This window comes from Eubalaena glacialis, chromosome 17, assembly GCF_028564815.1.
Source record: "Eubalaena glacialis isolate mEubGla1 chromosome 17, mEubGla1.1.hap2.+ XY, whole genome shotgun sequence".
Taxonomy (NCBI): Eukaryota; Metazoa; Chordata; class Mammalia; order Artiodactyla; family Balaenidae; genus Eubalaena; species Eubalaena glacialis.
The window spans coordinates 79,202,341-79,219,492 of record NC_083732.1 but is presented as its reverse complement, the minus strand read 5'-3'; the positions used below and the strand labels follow the sequence as shown (position 1 = coordinate 79,219,492).

The following is a 17,152-nucleotide window of genomic DNA, read 5'->3' as shown; positions in this document are numbered from 1 at the left end:
AGAAAGGCACCCTGATCCCAAGGTGCAGACCTTCTGACCCGGCTCCCCTCTTTCCCAAGGCTTTCGGAAGCACTTACCTGCCTGCTGACTCAGTCCTTCCCTCTCCCACCTTGTTCCTTTCAGGAGCATCACTGCCTTCGCATTAAAATTCTTGGAGACTGCTACTACTGCATTTCGGGACTTCCTGAGCCCCGCCAGGACCACGCCCACTGCTGCGTTGAAATGGGCCTCAGCATGATCAAAACCATCAGGTAATTTGGGACCTTCTCCCTGATACCCGAGCCTTCGACGTGCTTGATGGGAAAGACCAAAACCACCCCATCTATCCTTTGCTGTCTATCATGTGTACGTTGAAAGGTGGAGCTCTTTGACTTATTTCATGAAGACTGTATACCCATTAGTTCTCCCATAGGAACCGCTAGCTTCATTATGTTCTAGTTATACCTCCCTTTCAATTATTTGTGCAACAGATTTGTATGACCAATGTCCTTGTGGGGATATAGCAGGGAATATGATGGGCATAGTGCTTGCCTTCAGGGAGATGACAGTGCGGTGGGAAAGATAAATGCATAGACGATTCCAATATGGTACAATACGCTCTGAGGTGAATCAGACCAGGGTGCTCGGGGGCGATAGAGAAGCAACAGTTAGTGCAATCTGGGGTGCTGCAGAAGACTTTCCAGAGTACAGATGTCTAAGCTGTTACCTGAAAAGTAAGACATTAGATCCTGGAGGTGGAATGGAGCGCTTGGAAGATAGGTGGCCGTGTGCAGGATTCGGGATGTGCTGTAGTGGCAGCTGGTGGAGCCTGGGGTGGAAATGGTGCTGACAGGTAGACGGCACCCTGGGAGCATCCAGAACCTGCAGGGCCTTCTCAGCCGTGTTAAGGGGTTGCATTTTATCCTAAGGCCAACAGGAATCACTGAAGGGCAACCTGGGTGTCTTCACGGGTGTGTGGCAAGTGCTTTTGGCTTTGGTGAGTGTAGCTGACAAATAGAGGCTGAATCAAAGGGGGGTGAGTTATTGCGGTCAAGGACTTTGGAGCTAGACTGTTTATGGCTTTGGGACAGAAGCTCAGTATTGCCAAAGCTCCCCTCAAGGTTCCAAAATGTTTGCAGATCCTCCAAGCATCACATCTTCCCACAACCACAGCAAAGGGAGTAAAGAGTGGACACATGGGCAGAAATCTCCATGGATTATGTCTTCATCTTATAAGGGAAGAAGAGCATTGTTGGAAACAGACCAGAAGACTCTCCTCGTGCACTCACACCTTGGTTGTATGGTCTATCAGGCGTCCGTGTGATGCTCGGGAGTGTCAGTCTGGATTCAAGGTCAGCCAGGGCAACAACCCCTGCTCCGCTCCCCCCCAAACACACACCCTCCACTGTAGGCTCCGCTTGCCTGCTGGTTCCCAAGACCAATCCAGGAACAGGCAAGAGGAATATAAGAAGTTGGAGGCTCCCTTTCTAGAACCTGGCCACAGCCAACACAGTGTGCCAGACCCTTCTACTTGCTGACAGATCCCTGACTTTATTCAGGTTTCAGGCAGAGGTCTGTTGACATTGGGAAATGCTGTGAAGTCCCCTAGTTAAGAAGAGGGCACAGAAGCCCTTTTCCTAAATATGATCCTGTTACATTGAAGTGACACTGGTCGTTTCAATACTGAGCCTGAAATCACACTCCGGGTGGGCAGATATGCCCCCCGGGTGGTCCCTCAGGGTCCCACCTATGGAACTTACCCACAACCAGGGCCTGATCAAGGCAGTGAGGTGCTTTGCCATGAGGTATATAATGAAAATCCAACCATAACCATCCCTAAGACCAAGTAGGCAGGTGGAGAGAGACTGGAAATGTCCACTCTGCTGTTGCCCCCTCTTTTACAGAGATGCAGATGTTTCCCCCAGTAGGGACCGTGGAAAAGTAGCCCACCACTCCCACCCAGAGTTCCCTTTTGATCAGCCTTTGGTAGATGGAAAAGGCTGCAGGTGCTTCTTGCTGTTAATTTGGACACTTGAGAGTCTTGCCCTGAAAACTAAGATGAATTGTGATAATATGTTGACTGGTTTCAAGGGAGACAGTGGGACCGACACCCAGAAGACCCAGTGCCTTGTACCAACTCTACAGCCGATGAGGTATGCGAACACTATTCTGTCAGTCAATCAGTGGGTCAGTCAACAAATAATTTGTTGAGTTCTACCATGTGTCAGACACTGTGTTAAGCCCTGGAAATACAGTGATGAACAGGTCACTCGGGGGTCCTTCTCTTGTCTGTAGGTGCCCATTAGAGATATTACTTGGAGGCTTGTCTATGAAATGAGGAAGTTGGACTAGACCTGTTCTGAAGCCTCTGAAAGTCTGTGATTTACCAACCATATCAAAATCAAGTTTAAGCAGCAAAACTTTCCTTTCTTTCTTTCTTTCTTCCTTTCTTTCTCTAAATATTTGTTAAGATATAATTGACAAATAAAATTGTATATATTTAAAGTGCACAATGTGATAACTTGATATACTTACACATTTTTAAGTGATTATGACAATCAAGTTAATGAACACATCCGTCACCTCACGTAGTTATCTTTTTTTTGACGAGAATGCTTAAGACCTACTCTCGGCAAATTTCAAGTATACGATAAGTGTTTTTAACTATAGTCACCATGTTTACATTAGAACCTCAGAACCTATTCATCTTAAAATGAAAGTTTGTACCCCATGGCCAACAGTTCCCCTTTTCCCTACCCCGATCCTAGCCCCTGACGACCACCTTTCTACTCTGTTTCTATCAGTGCAACTTTTTTTTTAGATTCCACATATAAGTGATACCATAGAATATTTGTCTTTCTCTGTCTGGCTTATTCCACTGAGCATAATGTCCTCCACATTCATCCATATTGCCGCCGATAGCAGGATTTCCTCTTTTTTAAGGCTGAATAATATTCCAGTGTGTGGGTCTCTGTGTGTGTGTGTGTGTGTGTGTGTGTAGAGAAAAAGAGAGGGAGAAAGAAAGAAAGGAAGGAAGGAAGGAAGGAAGGGAGGAAGAGAGAATATCTTTTTTATCCATTCATCCACAGACTTTCCATAGGAGTTCCCATCTTGAACTTAAGCAGAAGATATGCTACAGAGATGACGTTGCAGAGGAAGTAAACATTGATTATCAAAATGCTTTAAGATTCTTAGAACATTACCATTTATCTTTGTAGAGAGGATCTTATCCCTCCTGACCATTTTAACCAATTTAAAGTCTCCTTTCTGAAGTTTTGGAGTGGGACAGTGAGATTTGGATGGGTTGAAGTGATTCAAGGGCTTTCTCTTGTTAGTTTATTAAATGCTGCTTTTACTTCTTTAGAATAAAACAATTCAGGAGGGTATTTTTTAACTGCATGAGTCAGAGTCTATTAATACTCAAACAACTCCTTGATTATAATGTAGGTGATTTGAGGTCCAGTGTGAATTCTTCCAGTTACCAACAAAGCATGGTGCAGAGAAATAAACAAGAACTGTGGAATTAGGCAAGCCTTGGTTGCAATTGGCTCAGACTTCTAGAGTTTCTACTCTTACTGTCAAGTAATATTACACTCTGAGGAATTACCAGCAGACAATATTTGCACCTCACTGTGTGTATAAGAGAACCCCAGTTACATTGCTTTACCAAAAAGTCAAAAATCTTAACCAACTATCACTTACACACAATGAAATTTTGTAGTCAGCCCCAAAGGCCCTTGTTCCAACTGGAAAACTCCAAAGAAGCCATAAAGTCTAGAACCATACATAACATCATATTGCGTATGTTGTAATACAATGTCAATAAACCATTTATTGACTGGTGTCCCCAGACTTGATGGAAACTCTGTGTATTTGTCATCAGAGATGCATCCGTATTGAGGTATTGCCTCTACCTTGTCAGGGTTTCTCCTTGTCCCTGACATTTCCTCAAAGAGTATGAAACCCATTACCAGTTCCCAGAGTACAGACCGGCAGTGAGAGACTGGTGCTCTGATGGTGAGATGGCATCGGGATCCAAGCAGATACAGTAGGCTCCTTGTTTGGGTAAGATTTGTAATTCTTGCAAAAATGGCAAACCAATAGTCTAAATGACGCTGGGACCTTATTCACTGATCGCTCCAAATATGTGATAGAGATTCTCCTTCAATCACAGACAAGCGGGGACAGAGTGTGGAATCAGGAAAGGCTGGGATTAGCTGCTGCTGCTTAGACCATTGGAAGGCTTCACAAGGGAGCAAGAGGCAAGACAGAAGTACAAACATAAGGGAACAGTTTTCCCTGTCTAAGTATCTCCACGGTGGTCCTTTTTTTTTTTATAACAACTTTTTTTTAACATCTTTATTGGAGTATAATTGCTTTACAATTGTGTGTTAGTTTCTGCTGTATAACAAAGTGAATCAGCTATACATATACATATATCCCCATATCTCTTCCCTCTTGCGTCTCCCTCCCATTCTCCCTATCCCACCCCTCTAGGTGGTCACAAAGCACTGAGCTGATCTCCCTGTGCTATGCGGCTGCTTCCCACTAGCTATCTGTTTTACACTTGGCAGTATATATATGTCCATCCCACTCTCTCACTTCGTCCCAGCTTACGCTTCCCCCTCCTCGTGTCCTCAGGTCCATTCTCTACGTCTGCGTCTTTATTCCTGTCCTGCCCCTAGGTTTTTCAGAACAATTTTTTTTTTTTAGATTCCGTGTATATATGTTAGCATACGGTATTTGTTTTTCTCCTTCTGACTTACTTCACTTTGTATGACAGATTCTAGGTCCATCCACCTCACTACAAACTCAATTTCGTTTCTTTTTATGGCTGAGTAAGATTCCATTGTATATATGTGCCACATCTTCTTTATCCATTCATCTGTTGATGGACACTTAGGTTGCTTCCATGTCCTGGAAGCATTGTAAATAGAGCTGCAATGAACATTGTGGTACATGACTCTTTTTGAATTATGGTTTTCTCAGGGTATATGCCCAGTAGTGGGATTGCTGGGTCATATGGTAGTTCTATTTTTACTTTTATAAGGAACCTCCATACTGTTCTCCATAGTAGCTGTATCAGTTTACATTCCCACCAACAGTGCAAGAGGGTTCCCTTTTCTCCACACCCTCTCCAGCATTTATTGTTTCTAGATTTTTTGATGATGGCCATTCTGACCGGTGTAAGGTGATACCTCATTGTAGTTTTGATTTGCATTTCTCTAATGATTAGTGATGTTGAGCATCCTTTCATGTGTTTGTTGGCAATCTGTATATGTTCTTTGGAGAAATCTCTGTTTAGGTCTTCTGCCCATTATTAGATTGGGTTCTTTGTTTTTTTGATATTGAGCTGCATGAGCTGCTTGTATATTTTGGAGATTAATCCTTTGTCCGTTGCTTCGTTTGCAAATATTTTCTCCCATTCTGAGGGCTGTCTTTTCATCTTGTTTATGGTTTCCTTTGCTTTGCAAAAGCTTTTAAGTTTCATGAGGTCCCATTTGTTTATTTTTGTTTTTATTTCCATTTCTGTAGGAGGTGGGCCAAAAAGGATCTTGCTGTGATTTATGTCATAGAGTGTTCTGCCTATGTTTCCTATAAGAGTTTTATAGTGTCTGGCCTTCCATTTAGGTCTTTAATCCATTTTGAGTTTATTTTTGTGTATGGTGTTAGGGAGTGTTCTAATTTCATTCTTTTACATGTAGCTGTCCAGTTTTCCCAGCACCACTTACCGAAGAGGCTGTCTTTTCTCCATTGTATACTCTTGCCTCCTTTATCAAAGATAAGGTGACCATATGTGCGTGGGTTTGTCTCTGGGCTTTCTATCCTGTTCCAATGACCTATATTTCTGTCTGTTTTTGTACCAGTACCATACTATGTTGATCATTGTAGCTTTGTAGTATAGTCTGAAGTCAGGGAGCCTGATTCCTCCAGCTCCATTTTTCTTTCTCAAGATTGTTTTGGCTATTCGGGGTCTTTTGTGTTTGCATACAAATTGTGAAATTTTTTGTTCTAGTTCTGTGAAAAATGCCATTGGTAGTTTGATAGGGATTGCATTGAATCTGTAGATTGCTTTGGGTAGTATAGTCATTTTCACAATACGATTCTTCCAATCCAAGAACATGGTATGTCTCTTCATCTGTTTGTATCATCTTAATTTCTTTCGTCAGTGTCTTATAGTTTTCTGCATACAAGTCTTTTGTCTCCTTAAGTAGGTTTATTCCTAGGTATTTTATTCTTTTTGTTGCAATGGTAAATGGGAGTGTTTCCTTAATTTCTCTTTCAGATTTTTCATCATTAGTGTATAGGAATGCAAGAGATTTCTGTACATTAATTTTGTATCCTGCTACTTTACCAAATACATTGATTAGCTCTAGTAGTTTTCTGGTAGCATCTTTAGGATTCTCTATGTATAGTATGTCATCTGCAAACAGTGACAGTTTTACTTCTTCTTTTCTGATTTGGATTCCTTTTATTTCTTTTTCGTCTCTGATTGCTGTGGCTAAAACTTCCAAAACTATGTTGAATAATAGTAGTGAGGAGAGTGGGCAACCTTGTCTTGTTCCTAATCTTAGTGGAAATGCTTTCAGTTTTTCACCGTTGAGAAAGATGCTGGCTGTGGGTTTGTCATATATGGCCTTTATTATGTGGAGGTAAGTTCCCTCTATGCCTACTTTCTGGAGGGTTTTTACCATAAATGGGTGTTGAATTTTGTTGAAGGCTTTTTCTGCATCTATTAAGATTATCATATGGTTTTTATCCTTCAGTTTGTTAATATGGTGTATCACACTTATTGATTTGCATATATTGAAGAATCCTTACATTCCTGGGATAAACGCCACTTGGTCATGGTGTATGATCCTTTTAATGTGCTGTTGGATTCTGTTTGATAGTATTTTGTTGAGGATTTTTGCATCTATGTTCATCAGTGATATTTGCCTGTAGTTTTCTTTTTCTGTGACATCTTTGTCTGGTTTTGGTATCAGGGTGATGGTGGCCTCGTAGAATGAGTTTGGGATTGTTACTCCCTCTGCTATATTTTGGAAGAGTTTGAGAAGGATAGCTGTTAGCTCCTCTCTAGATGTTTGGTAGAATTCGCCTGTGAAGCCATCTGGTCCTGGGCTTTTGTTTGTTGGAAGATTTTTAATCACAGTTTCAATTTCAATGCTTGAGACTGGTCTGTTTATATTTTCTATTTCTTCCTGGTTCAGTCTCGGAAGGTTCTGCTTTTCTAAGAATTTGTCCGTTTCTTCCATGTTGTCCATTTTATTGGCATATAGTTGCTTGTAGTAATCTCTCGTGATCCTTTGTATTTCTGCAGTGTCAGTTTTTACTTCTCCTTTTTCATTTCTAATTCTATTGATTTGAGTCTTCTCCCTTTTTTTCTTGATGAGTCTGGCTAATGGTTTATCAATTTTGTTTATCTTCTCAAAGAACCCGCTTTTAGTTTTATTGATCTTTGCTACTGTTTCCTTCATTTCTTTGTCATTTATTTCTGATCTGATCTTTATGATTTCTTTCCTTCTGCTAACTTTGGGGTTTTTTGTTCTTATTTCTCTAATTGCTTTACTGTAATGTTAGGTTGTTTATCTGAGATGTTTCTTGTTTCTTGAGGTAGGATTGTATTGCTATAAACTTCCCTCTTAGAACTGCTTTTGCTGTATCCCATAGGTTTTGGGTTGTCTTGTTTTCATTGTCATTTGTTTCTAGGTATTTTTTGATTTCCTCTTTGATTTCTTCAGTAATCTCTTGGTTATTTAGTAGTGCATTGTTTAACCTCCATGTGTTTGTATTTTTTACAGATTTTTTCCTGTAATTGATATCTAGTCTCATAGCCTTGTGGTATGATTTCAATTTTCTTAAATTTACCAAGGCTTGATTTCTGACCCAAGATATGATCTATCCTGGAGAATATTCCATGAGCACTTGAGAAGTGTATTCTGTTGTTTTTGGATGCAATGTCCTATGAATATCAATGAAGTCCATCTTGTTTTATGTGTCATTTAAAGCTTGTGTTTCGTTATTTATTTTCATTTTGGTTGATCTGTCCATTGGTGAAAGTGGGGTGTTAAAGTACCCTACTATGATTGTGTTACTGTCGATTTCCCCTTTTATGGCTGATAGCATTCTCCTTATGTATTGAGGTGCTCCTTTGTTAGGTTCATAAATATTTACAATTGTTATATCTTCTTCTTGGATTGATCCCTTGATCACTATGTAGTGTCCTTCTTTGTCTCTTGTAATAGTCTTTATTTTAAACTCTATTTTGTCTGCTATGAGAATTGCTACTCCAGCTTTCTTTTGATTTATATTTGCATGGAATATCTTTTTCCATCCCCTCACTTTCAGTCTATATGTGTCCCTAGGTCTGACGTGGGTCTCTTGTAGACAGCATATATATGGGTCTTGTTTTTGTATTCATTCAGCTAGTCTATGTCTTTTGGTTGGAGCATTTAATCCATTTTTATTTAAGGTAGTTATCGATATGTATGTTCCTATTACCATTTTCTTAATTGTTTTGGGTTTGTTATTGTAGGTCTTTTCCTCCTCTTGTGTTTCCTGCTTAGAGAAGTTCCTTTAGCATTTGTTGTAAAGCTGGTTTGGTGGTGCTGAATTGGCTTAGCTTTTGCTTGTCTGTAAAGGTTTTAATTTCTCCATTGAATCTGAATGAGATCCTTGCTGGGTAGAGTAATCTTGGTTGTAGGTTTTTCCCTTTCATCACTTAAAATATGTCCTGTGACTCCCTTCTGGCTTGCTGAGTTTCTGCCTAAAGATCAGCTGTTGACCTTATGGGGATTCCCTTGTATGTTATTTGTTGCTTTTCCCTTGCTGCTTTTAGTATTGTTTCTTTGTATTTAATTTTTGATAGTTTGATTAATATGTGTCTTGGCATGTTTCTCCTTGGATTTATCCTGTATAGGACTCTCTGTACTTCCTGGGCTTGATTGACTATTTCCTTTCCCATATTAGGGAAGTTTTCAACTATAATCTCTTCCAATATTTCTCAGTCCCTTTTTTTTCCTCTTCTTCTTCTGGGACCCCTATAATTCGAATGTTTATGTGTTTAATATTGTCCCAGAGGTCTCCGAGACTGTCCTCAATTCTTTTCATTCCTTTTTCTCTATTCTGCTCTGCAGTAGTTATTTCCACTATTTTATCTTCCAGGTCACTTAGCTGTTCTTCTGCTCAGTTATTCTGCTATTGATTCCTTCTAGAGAATTTTTAATTTCATTTATTGTGTTGTTCATCATTGTTTGTTTGCTCTTTAGTTCTTCTAGTTCCTTGTTAAACGTTTCTTGTATTTTCTCCATTCTATTTCCAAGATTTTGGATCATCTTTACTATCATTACTCTGAATTCTTTTTCAGGTAGACTGCCTATTTCCTCTTCATTTGTTTGGTCTGGTGGGTTTTTACTTTGCTCCTTCATCTGCTGCATATTTCTCTGTCTTCTCATTTTGCTTAACTTACTGTGTTTGGGGTCTCCTTTTCACAGGCTGCAGGTTCGTAATTCCTTTTGTTTTTGGTGTCTGCCCCCAGTGGCTCAGGTTGGTTCAGTGGCTTGTGTAGGCTTCCTGGTGGAGGGGACTGGTGCCTGTGTTCTGGTGGATGAGGCTGGATCTTGTCTTTCTGGTGGGCAGGACTGCGTCCGGTGGTGTGTTTTAGGGTGTCTGTGACCTTATTATGATTTTAGGCAGCCTCTCTGCTAATGGGTGGGGTTGTGTTCCTGTCTTGCTAGTTGTTTGGCGTAGGGTGTCCAGCACTGTAGCTTGCTGGTTGTTGAGTGGAGCTGGGTCTTAGCGTTGAGATGGAGAGCTCTGGGCGAGCTCTTGCTGTTTGATATTACATGCGGCCAGGAGGTCTCTGGTGGACCAATGTCCTGAACTCAGCTCTCCCACCTCAGAGGCTCAGGCCTGACACCCGGCTGGAGCACCAAGACCCTGTCAGCTGCACAGCTCAGAAGAAAAGGGAGGGGAAAAAAGAAAGAAAGAAAGAAAGAAAACAATAAAATAAAATAGTTATTTAAATTAAAATTTTTTTAATTATTAAAAATTAAAAAGTAGTAAAAAAAAAGAGAAAGAAAGAAGAGAGCAACCAAACCAAAAATCAAATCCACCAATGATAACAAGCACTAAAAACTATACTAAAAAAAAATTTAAAAAACGGACAGACAGAACCCTAGGACAAAAGCAAAGCTATACAGACAAAATCACATAAAGAAGCATACACATACACACTCACAAAAAGAGAAAAAGCAAAATATATATATATTAAAAAAAAGGAAGAGAGCAACCAAATCAATAAACAAATCTACCAATGATAATACGCTCTAAATACTAAACTAAAATAAACATAAAACCAGAAACAAATTAGATGCAGAAAGCAAACCCCAAGTCTACAGTTGCTCCCAAAGTCCACCTCCTCAATTTGGGATGATTCGTTGTCTATTCAGGTATTCCACAGATGCAGGGTACATCAAGTTGACTGTGGAGATTTAATCCGCTGCTCCTGAGGCTGCTGGGAGAGACTTCCCTTTCTCTTCTTTGTTCGCACATCTCCCGGGGTTCAGCTTTGGATTTGGCCCTGCCTCTGTGTGTAGGTCACCCTCAGGCTTTTTTCGTGCCCAGACAGGATGGGGTTAAAGGAGCAGCTGATTCCGGGGCTGAGGCCAGAGGGAGGGAGGGGTACGGAATGCGGGGCGTGCCTGCAGTGGCAGAGGCTGGCGTGATGTTGCACCAGCCTGAGGCGCATCTTGTGTTCTCCCGGGGAAGTTGTCCCTGGATCACGGGACCCTGGCAGTGGCAGGCTGCACAGGCTCCCAGGAGGGGAGGTGTGGAGAGTGACCTGTGCTTGCACACAGGCTTCTTGGTGGCTGCAGCAGCAGCCTTAGCATCTCATATGCTTATGTATATGTATTGTATGTATGTATGTGTGTGCTGTGTATATATATGTGGTGTGTATATGTGTGTACATATGTATATGTGTATGGTGTGTATGTGTGTTTGTGCGTGTGCTTGCGTGCAGATGTGTAGATATGCATCAGTATGTGAGCACCTATGTCTATACTTGTGTGTGCATGTGTATGTTTGTGCATATATATGTGTGTGTGTTAAGGATTTGAAGCAGGCCTTGGTGATCCCTACAATTCTAAATTCAGTCAATGGAGTTAGTGCACAGATAGTTGGTGACCTTGTAAGACACACTGGGGCTTCACCCCTCAGGCAATGGGAAGTCGCTGACACTTGAAGTGGGGAAGTGTCATGTTCTGATCTGGGCTTGAGGAAGGTAACCATGGAGATGGAAAACTCTCTCTCCAGTTGACTCTGGATGAGAGAAATCAGAGGCCAAGGGGAAGGAAACTGGCTGGGAGATATTTTTGTAACAGTCCAGTAAAGAGAACTAAGGACCTGAAATAGAGCAGTAGCTGTGAAATAGGAAAAGGTTATAATCCTCCAAAGCTGAGACCCTGAGTCCCCCAAGACACCATATGTGACATAGAAGTTTAAATTAAATATTTATCATTATAGTAAACCTACCTTATCAATTGGTAATACTCTGAGTATTTTGGACAGGGTTCCACTTTATTAAAGATAGAGTTTGTTGCTGGATGTGATCACAGCAATGGTTCCTTGAAAGAGTGACTATAGCACCATGAGATGACTTAAAGGGAACGTACTGAGTGACCTTGACCTGCAGTCAGCAGACATAACCTGGTTCCTGCTTCTTCCCATTATTAGGTGTGTGGCTGTGGATGAATGTGACTTAACTTCTCAGAGCCTACATGGCCTCTTCTGTGAAATGGGAATCATAAGATCCCAAATTCAGAGTGTTCTTTTGAAAATTTAAGTAGATAGCATGCATGTTATCACCCTAGAAACATTTTTAATAGAATCTTGCAATTAGGGCTGAGACTGGACACTGGAAAATTTGACTCAGTTAAGTTACAGAAAGCTATTCATTTCTTAGGGCTTCTATTCTAGTAAAATAATAATAACAGTAACTAGGGTTTAATGAACACCTACTATATGCCATCAACTGAGATAAGGGTTTTACATACATTAGCTCATTTAGTCCTTATAACAATCCTGGGAGTTAGGCAGGGGTGGAGAGCAAAATATTGAACAACTAGTATGGCTAAAGCATGGACTAATCAGAATAGGCCAGGGAAGCCAATCAGAATGGATATTAACCAAAAACAACCAGTATAGCTATATGGGTACATCCTGACTAAGCTCTGGAATTAGGCTCCTACTTTACCAGTGAGGAAACTGGAGCTTACGGAGTTTGGGTAATTGCCCGAAATCACACAGCTAGTCGGTGGCAGAATAAGGGCACCAATCCAGAACCATCTGACGCCAAAGCCATTGGTCTTAACAATTACGGCATCCTACCTCCTAGCTCCAGATTTCTGCAATTGTTTCTGATGCCTGAAATCTGCCATTGATACCCAAAGGATCAAAGTATAGCCTAGGAGGTCTCACATACATCCTTAATAAGTTAGCAGAACTGACATTGAGAGGGAAGAAAAGTCAGTAAACTTCTGACAGTAACAAGATCATAAGCCTTAATCAAGCCTCTTAGTAAATTTATTCCATCAAAAAAAAAACAACTTGATTTTAGAAACATGATATTAGCTAGATGAATGGCAAAAAAAAAGTGATTGAATATAACTTTATTTCTAATAAAGCATTTAATAGCATCTCATGGATGTCTGTTCATAAAATTTAATTAATTAAAATAGGTTTAGATAATAGTTCCATTACGTAGATTGAAAAGTGGCTCCAGGTAGCTCCTTTTCACACGCCCTGGGTCTATTTTGGAAAGACTTGATAGCTGAGGAGACACTAGAGCGGACGGTGGGCTGTGTTATATGCAGTATCTTTATTAATAATCTCCGAAGGCTCCCTTGATGAATCTTAATGAAAATTACAGAGCCCGGTCTTTTCAGCACAGTTGCTAAAAAGGCATGGAATGACACCAGAATGTCAAGCAGGAACTGGCTTGTCCCTGATGGTTAATTGGAACAAAGGTCTTAATCCTTGTGACGGGGTTGCCCTGCCAAGCAACATGGCAGGACCAGGAATGAAAAGCAGGAGTTATTTTGCTTTCCTCACTGGAGGCAAGAGTGCCCAAGCCCCCTGCATGCCTCGCGGCATCTGTTCCTCCTTCTTTCTCCCTCCTGTAGTTCTTTTTTGCTCTTTGTCTCCCTCTCTCCCTTGCTTCTCTCTCTCTCTCTCCTTCCTCCTCAAACCCCCTTTCTCACCTTGTTCTGAAAAGTCACTGACAACAGCATCCATAAGGCTGCACTTCTCTTTGAAATGCATCAGAGTTGTCTTTAACATGAACAAGTATTCTTTTTGCCAAATTATTTACAATGGTGAAGACTGAAACTATCTGGTAACAATAGCTGATAAAGCTAATGTTGATTGAACGCTCACCATGTGCCAGACACTATACTAAATAACCTTCCTGACTCGCCTCACCTAATACTGAGCACAGCCCTGAGAGGAAAATACTATTACTCTCCCCAGTTTTCAGACGAGGAACTTGAAACTCTGATAGGATAAGTAACTTCCGGCCAATGACCCGCAGCCTAAGCAGCAGGGCAAAGACCCTGAGGCATGCTCATCTGACTCCCTAAATGTCTACAGGCAGGGAAATGGTTAGATAAAGTTTTGCATATTACAAAATAGGGAAATGGGTAACCGTTAAGTACCATGATTTACATTAATATTCAATGGCATGAGAAAATGCTTGTGAGTTTAAAGAAGTACGCATTGCGGAGTACGAACACACACACACACACACACACCATTTAGGGCAACCTTAGTTTTTTAAAAATCTACTTTTACAGAGAGAGAATGACATAGAGCTCAGTGTGGGAAATGGGTGGCTGGATTGCTTCTCTTGCTTTTCTCTCATGCAGTCCACACTGTTTGTGAACAGGAATCCTGCTCCAGGTTTTCCCATTACCTTTCCACCCCCAAAAGCAGGAGGGTGATGCTGAAGGGAGCGCAAGCAGCAGGAAAGTGTCCAAAGAGCTCTCAGCTTGCAGTCTGCCATTGTGAGGGCCGATCAGGACCCATTACTTCCTGACCTTGAGCGAGTGACTTAACCTCTCTCCGCTCCAGCCTCCTTAGCTGTAAAATGGGGGGAAACCATCCTAATGCAATCTCCATAAATACAGGAACTGATTTTCTGATTTGTCTGTTTGGTTCCCTTCTTATATCTGCAGAGGACTTCAAGAGATGCTTGTTGAATAAATGAACAAATGAGATAAATGGACTGTACATGTAGCATAGGGTGAGAATGAAATGAGATCTTTTATGAAGATAAAAGGCCAACACAGAAGAGATAGTAGTTACATCTTAACTCTCTTGGAGCCTCAGTTCCCTCATCTGTAAAATGGAAATTTATAATGCTGATAGGTACCTATCAGATATCTACCTATCAGAACTGTTGTGGGCGTCAGAATCAAGTACTTTGTGAAACTGCAACTTCCATGCTAGGATAAGACACAGTTGCTTTCCAACTTTTTAGAAGCAGATGGGCCGCATGTTTTGTAAGGCAGGCTGACTCTGAAGTCCAGTAAAGGCTATAGGATAGATCATGGTTGAAGGCAAAGTCGGGCTCCATGGCCACCATGCTGGCAGCTCCCACCCCAACAGTGAGTGACCCCTGAGGTACCCTCAGTGAACTCTGGAATCTACAGAAGGGAGCTTGCTATAAGTCTGCTGACTTTTGGAATTAGCTGGCAGAGACTGTGTCATCCATCTATTGGGCAGAGCCAGATCAAACCCCAGTGGTTCATGTACCCCTAAGCATGGCTCCTTTTTCAAAATAAACCATTCAGGGTAAAGGAAATGGACCACTACATTTAGCTCACACACCTGGGGTGAAATTCCAGCTATTCCACCTCTATATGTGTGACCTAAAGAAAGGAACTTCTTGGAACTCAGCTTCCTAATTTGTAAAATGGTACTGGTAATGGTACCCAGGGTTATTGTAAAGACAAGACTTGACACTTGCACAGAACACCCTGCACAGTGACCGTAGTTGACCTCCATAACTAACTCCCCTGTTTTTCCATTTTTCCCAGAGTGTCCAAGGGCACTGTTTCATCTAGGGAGCTGAGGACCAATCACTCAGTTCTTACTACACTGTAAATTAGTTCATCCTTTTTGAACCAATATATGTCTAGGAACTGCCCAGTTGGTATATGAAATGGGTTGGTTGAAGCTATTTAGATGTAAATAGAGCAAATGCAGGCACAACTATAGCAGGAAAGTGTAGTGTGATCAATTCATAATTTTTTTTTGGTCTGATTCAACCTGTATATAGTTGTATAATTACGAATTGTTAATTTTGTTAATTACTAACAAAAATTAGTAGTAGCCACTATTTTTGAGTGTTCAAACTGCACCAGGTTAAGTGCTTTATATACATGATTTTATAAACTATCCTAACAACTCTGCAAAAATCTAGTTCTCTTTCCCATTGCACCTAAGAATACTGGGACTCAGAGACTAATGCAACTAGCGTGAGGCCCACAGGTAGTAAGTTGAGATACCTAACTTCACATCCAGGCCTGCTTTAATGCAGACTCCATGCCCCTTGGTGGTGTTGAGAGTCACTTGCTTTGAGAAGCCCGTATCATTCCCATTTTATAGAGGGGAATTTACTTCCTTTGCTCCAGTTTCCACAGCCAGCAAGGGGTAGATGCAGCATTCGAACTCCAGTCTCTGCTCCCAAAGCTGAGGAGTTGGATGTACTTCACCCACAGTAACAATCTGCTACTCTGCTGAAGTTTGTCTCTCTACTCATCCATTTATTTAACGGTGGAGAAAGTCTAATCTACAGATCAATGATGGCTGTCATTTCTCCAGCACCATCGATGGATTGGTTAATTGGCTAAAAAATGAACCATTTGAAGCATTTCAACTGAAAGAACATTTCTGAGGTTCTTCATCTTTTGTCATATACCAAACACTCATCTTTAATAGTTCAATTAAAGGAAATGACATCTTCGCTCTTATGCTGGTAAACTGTTGCATTATTGGTACCCAGCTTGATCTAGAGCTACAAAAAATAATAATAACTATTAAGTGGAGTCTTTATTTAAAAGAAATCTTAGCTGGAAGCCCTCCGTGAAAACAGATGAGAGCAAAGCTGCTTTAATTGAAAGGGGAAGATGTAGAGGGTCTCCTCACTCCCCAACTGGCAGGGCCAAACACACCTCCGTGGTTCCCCTGGGACTCTTAGAAGCATCTTGGGACAACAAGGGGCTATAGAGCAAGAAAAGTTTTGAGCTTTGTCCATGAATTCAACAAATACTTCTGAGCATTATGTGCTAAGCGCTGTGCTAAGTGTGGGCATGTGGAAATGAAAGATGGTACCCCTGCCCTCCAGAAGCTCAGAGTGTGTGGAGAAAAAGAGCAGGTGCAGATGTTTATAAGGCAAGTGATCTATAGGCATTTTTTTTTCTTTACTTGCGACTGATGAGGCACAGCAAAACATCGGTGGGGGTCTACTTTGGAAAAATTGAAAAGGACCTGTAACTCAGAGCAGAATTCCCTCCATTTTAGCTTCAAGAATGCTCAAAGGCCCCCTCCCCCCTCAAGAACTGATCTTGAAACACATGGAATGTGTTTGTAGTTCCATGCAGCCGCTGGGTAGCCTTTCCAAAGAGGATCGCTGTCTGTAAATTATTCATCACTTCTCCGTAATTTCATTCTTCTCTTTTATTAAGTCAAATCCCAGACACAACAAAAAGAAAAACAGTGCAATGAAAAAGTTTGTCTTATGATTTTTGTTTTGTAGAAGAAAATAAAAAATCTAAATGTCTTTTCATTAAGATGTTCCAGTGCATTCCCTGTATAATGTTAATTGCCTAATGGCATTAGCATGGTGTGCTGTTTAATAGACCCTCACAATTAGTTGGCAAAGCACTTTAACATCCATTATCTCCTTTGGGGCTCACAAAGGCTCTGTAAGTGAAACAATCAGCTAGAGCTTTATTCTACAACCATTGAAACTCTGGATAAGATTAAGCTATTTGCCCAGACTCATACACCACATACAGTGTCTATGTTGCAAGGAGTATGAGGTTTAAAAAACAGCAGCCCCAGTTTAGTCTTAGAATCATGCTTACCAGCTATGTGGCCACAAGAAAAT

General features: G+C 41.1%; 1 protein-coding gene across 1 annotated transcript in view; it reads left to right on the top strand.

The window, feature by feature from the left end:
* ADCY8 (adenylate cyclase 8) overlaps nt 1–17,152 on the top strand; it is a 230,879-nt gene that overhangs the window by 95,377 nt on the left and 118,350 nt on the right. Inside the window, exon 5 of the mRNA XM_061172242.1 lies at nt 124–251. Coding sequence (XP_061028225.1) covers nt 124–251 — 128 coding nt within the window. The remainder of the gene's footprint in view (nt 1–123; nt 252–17,152) is intronic.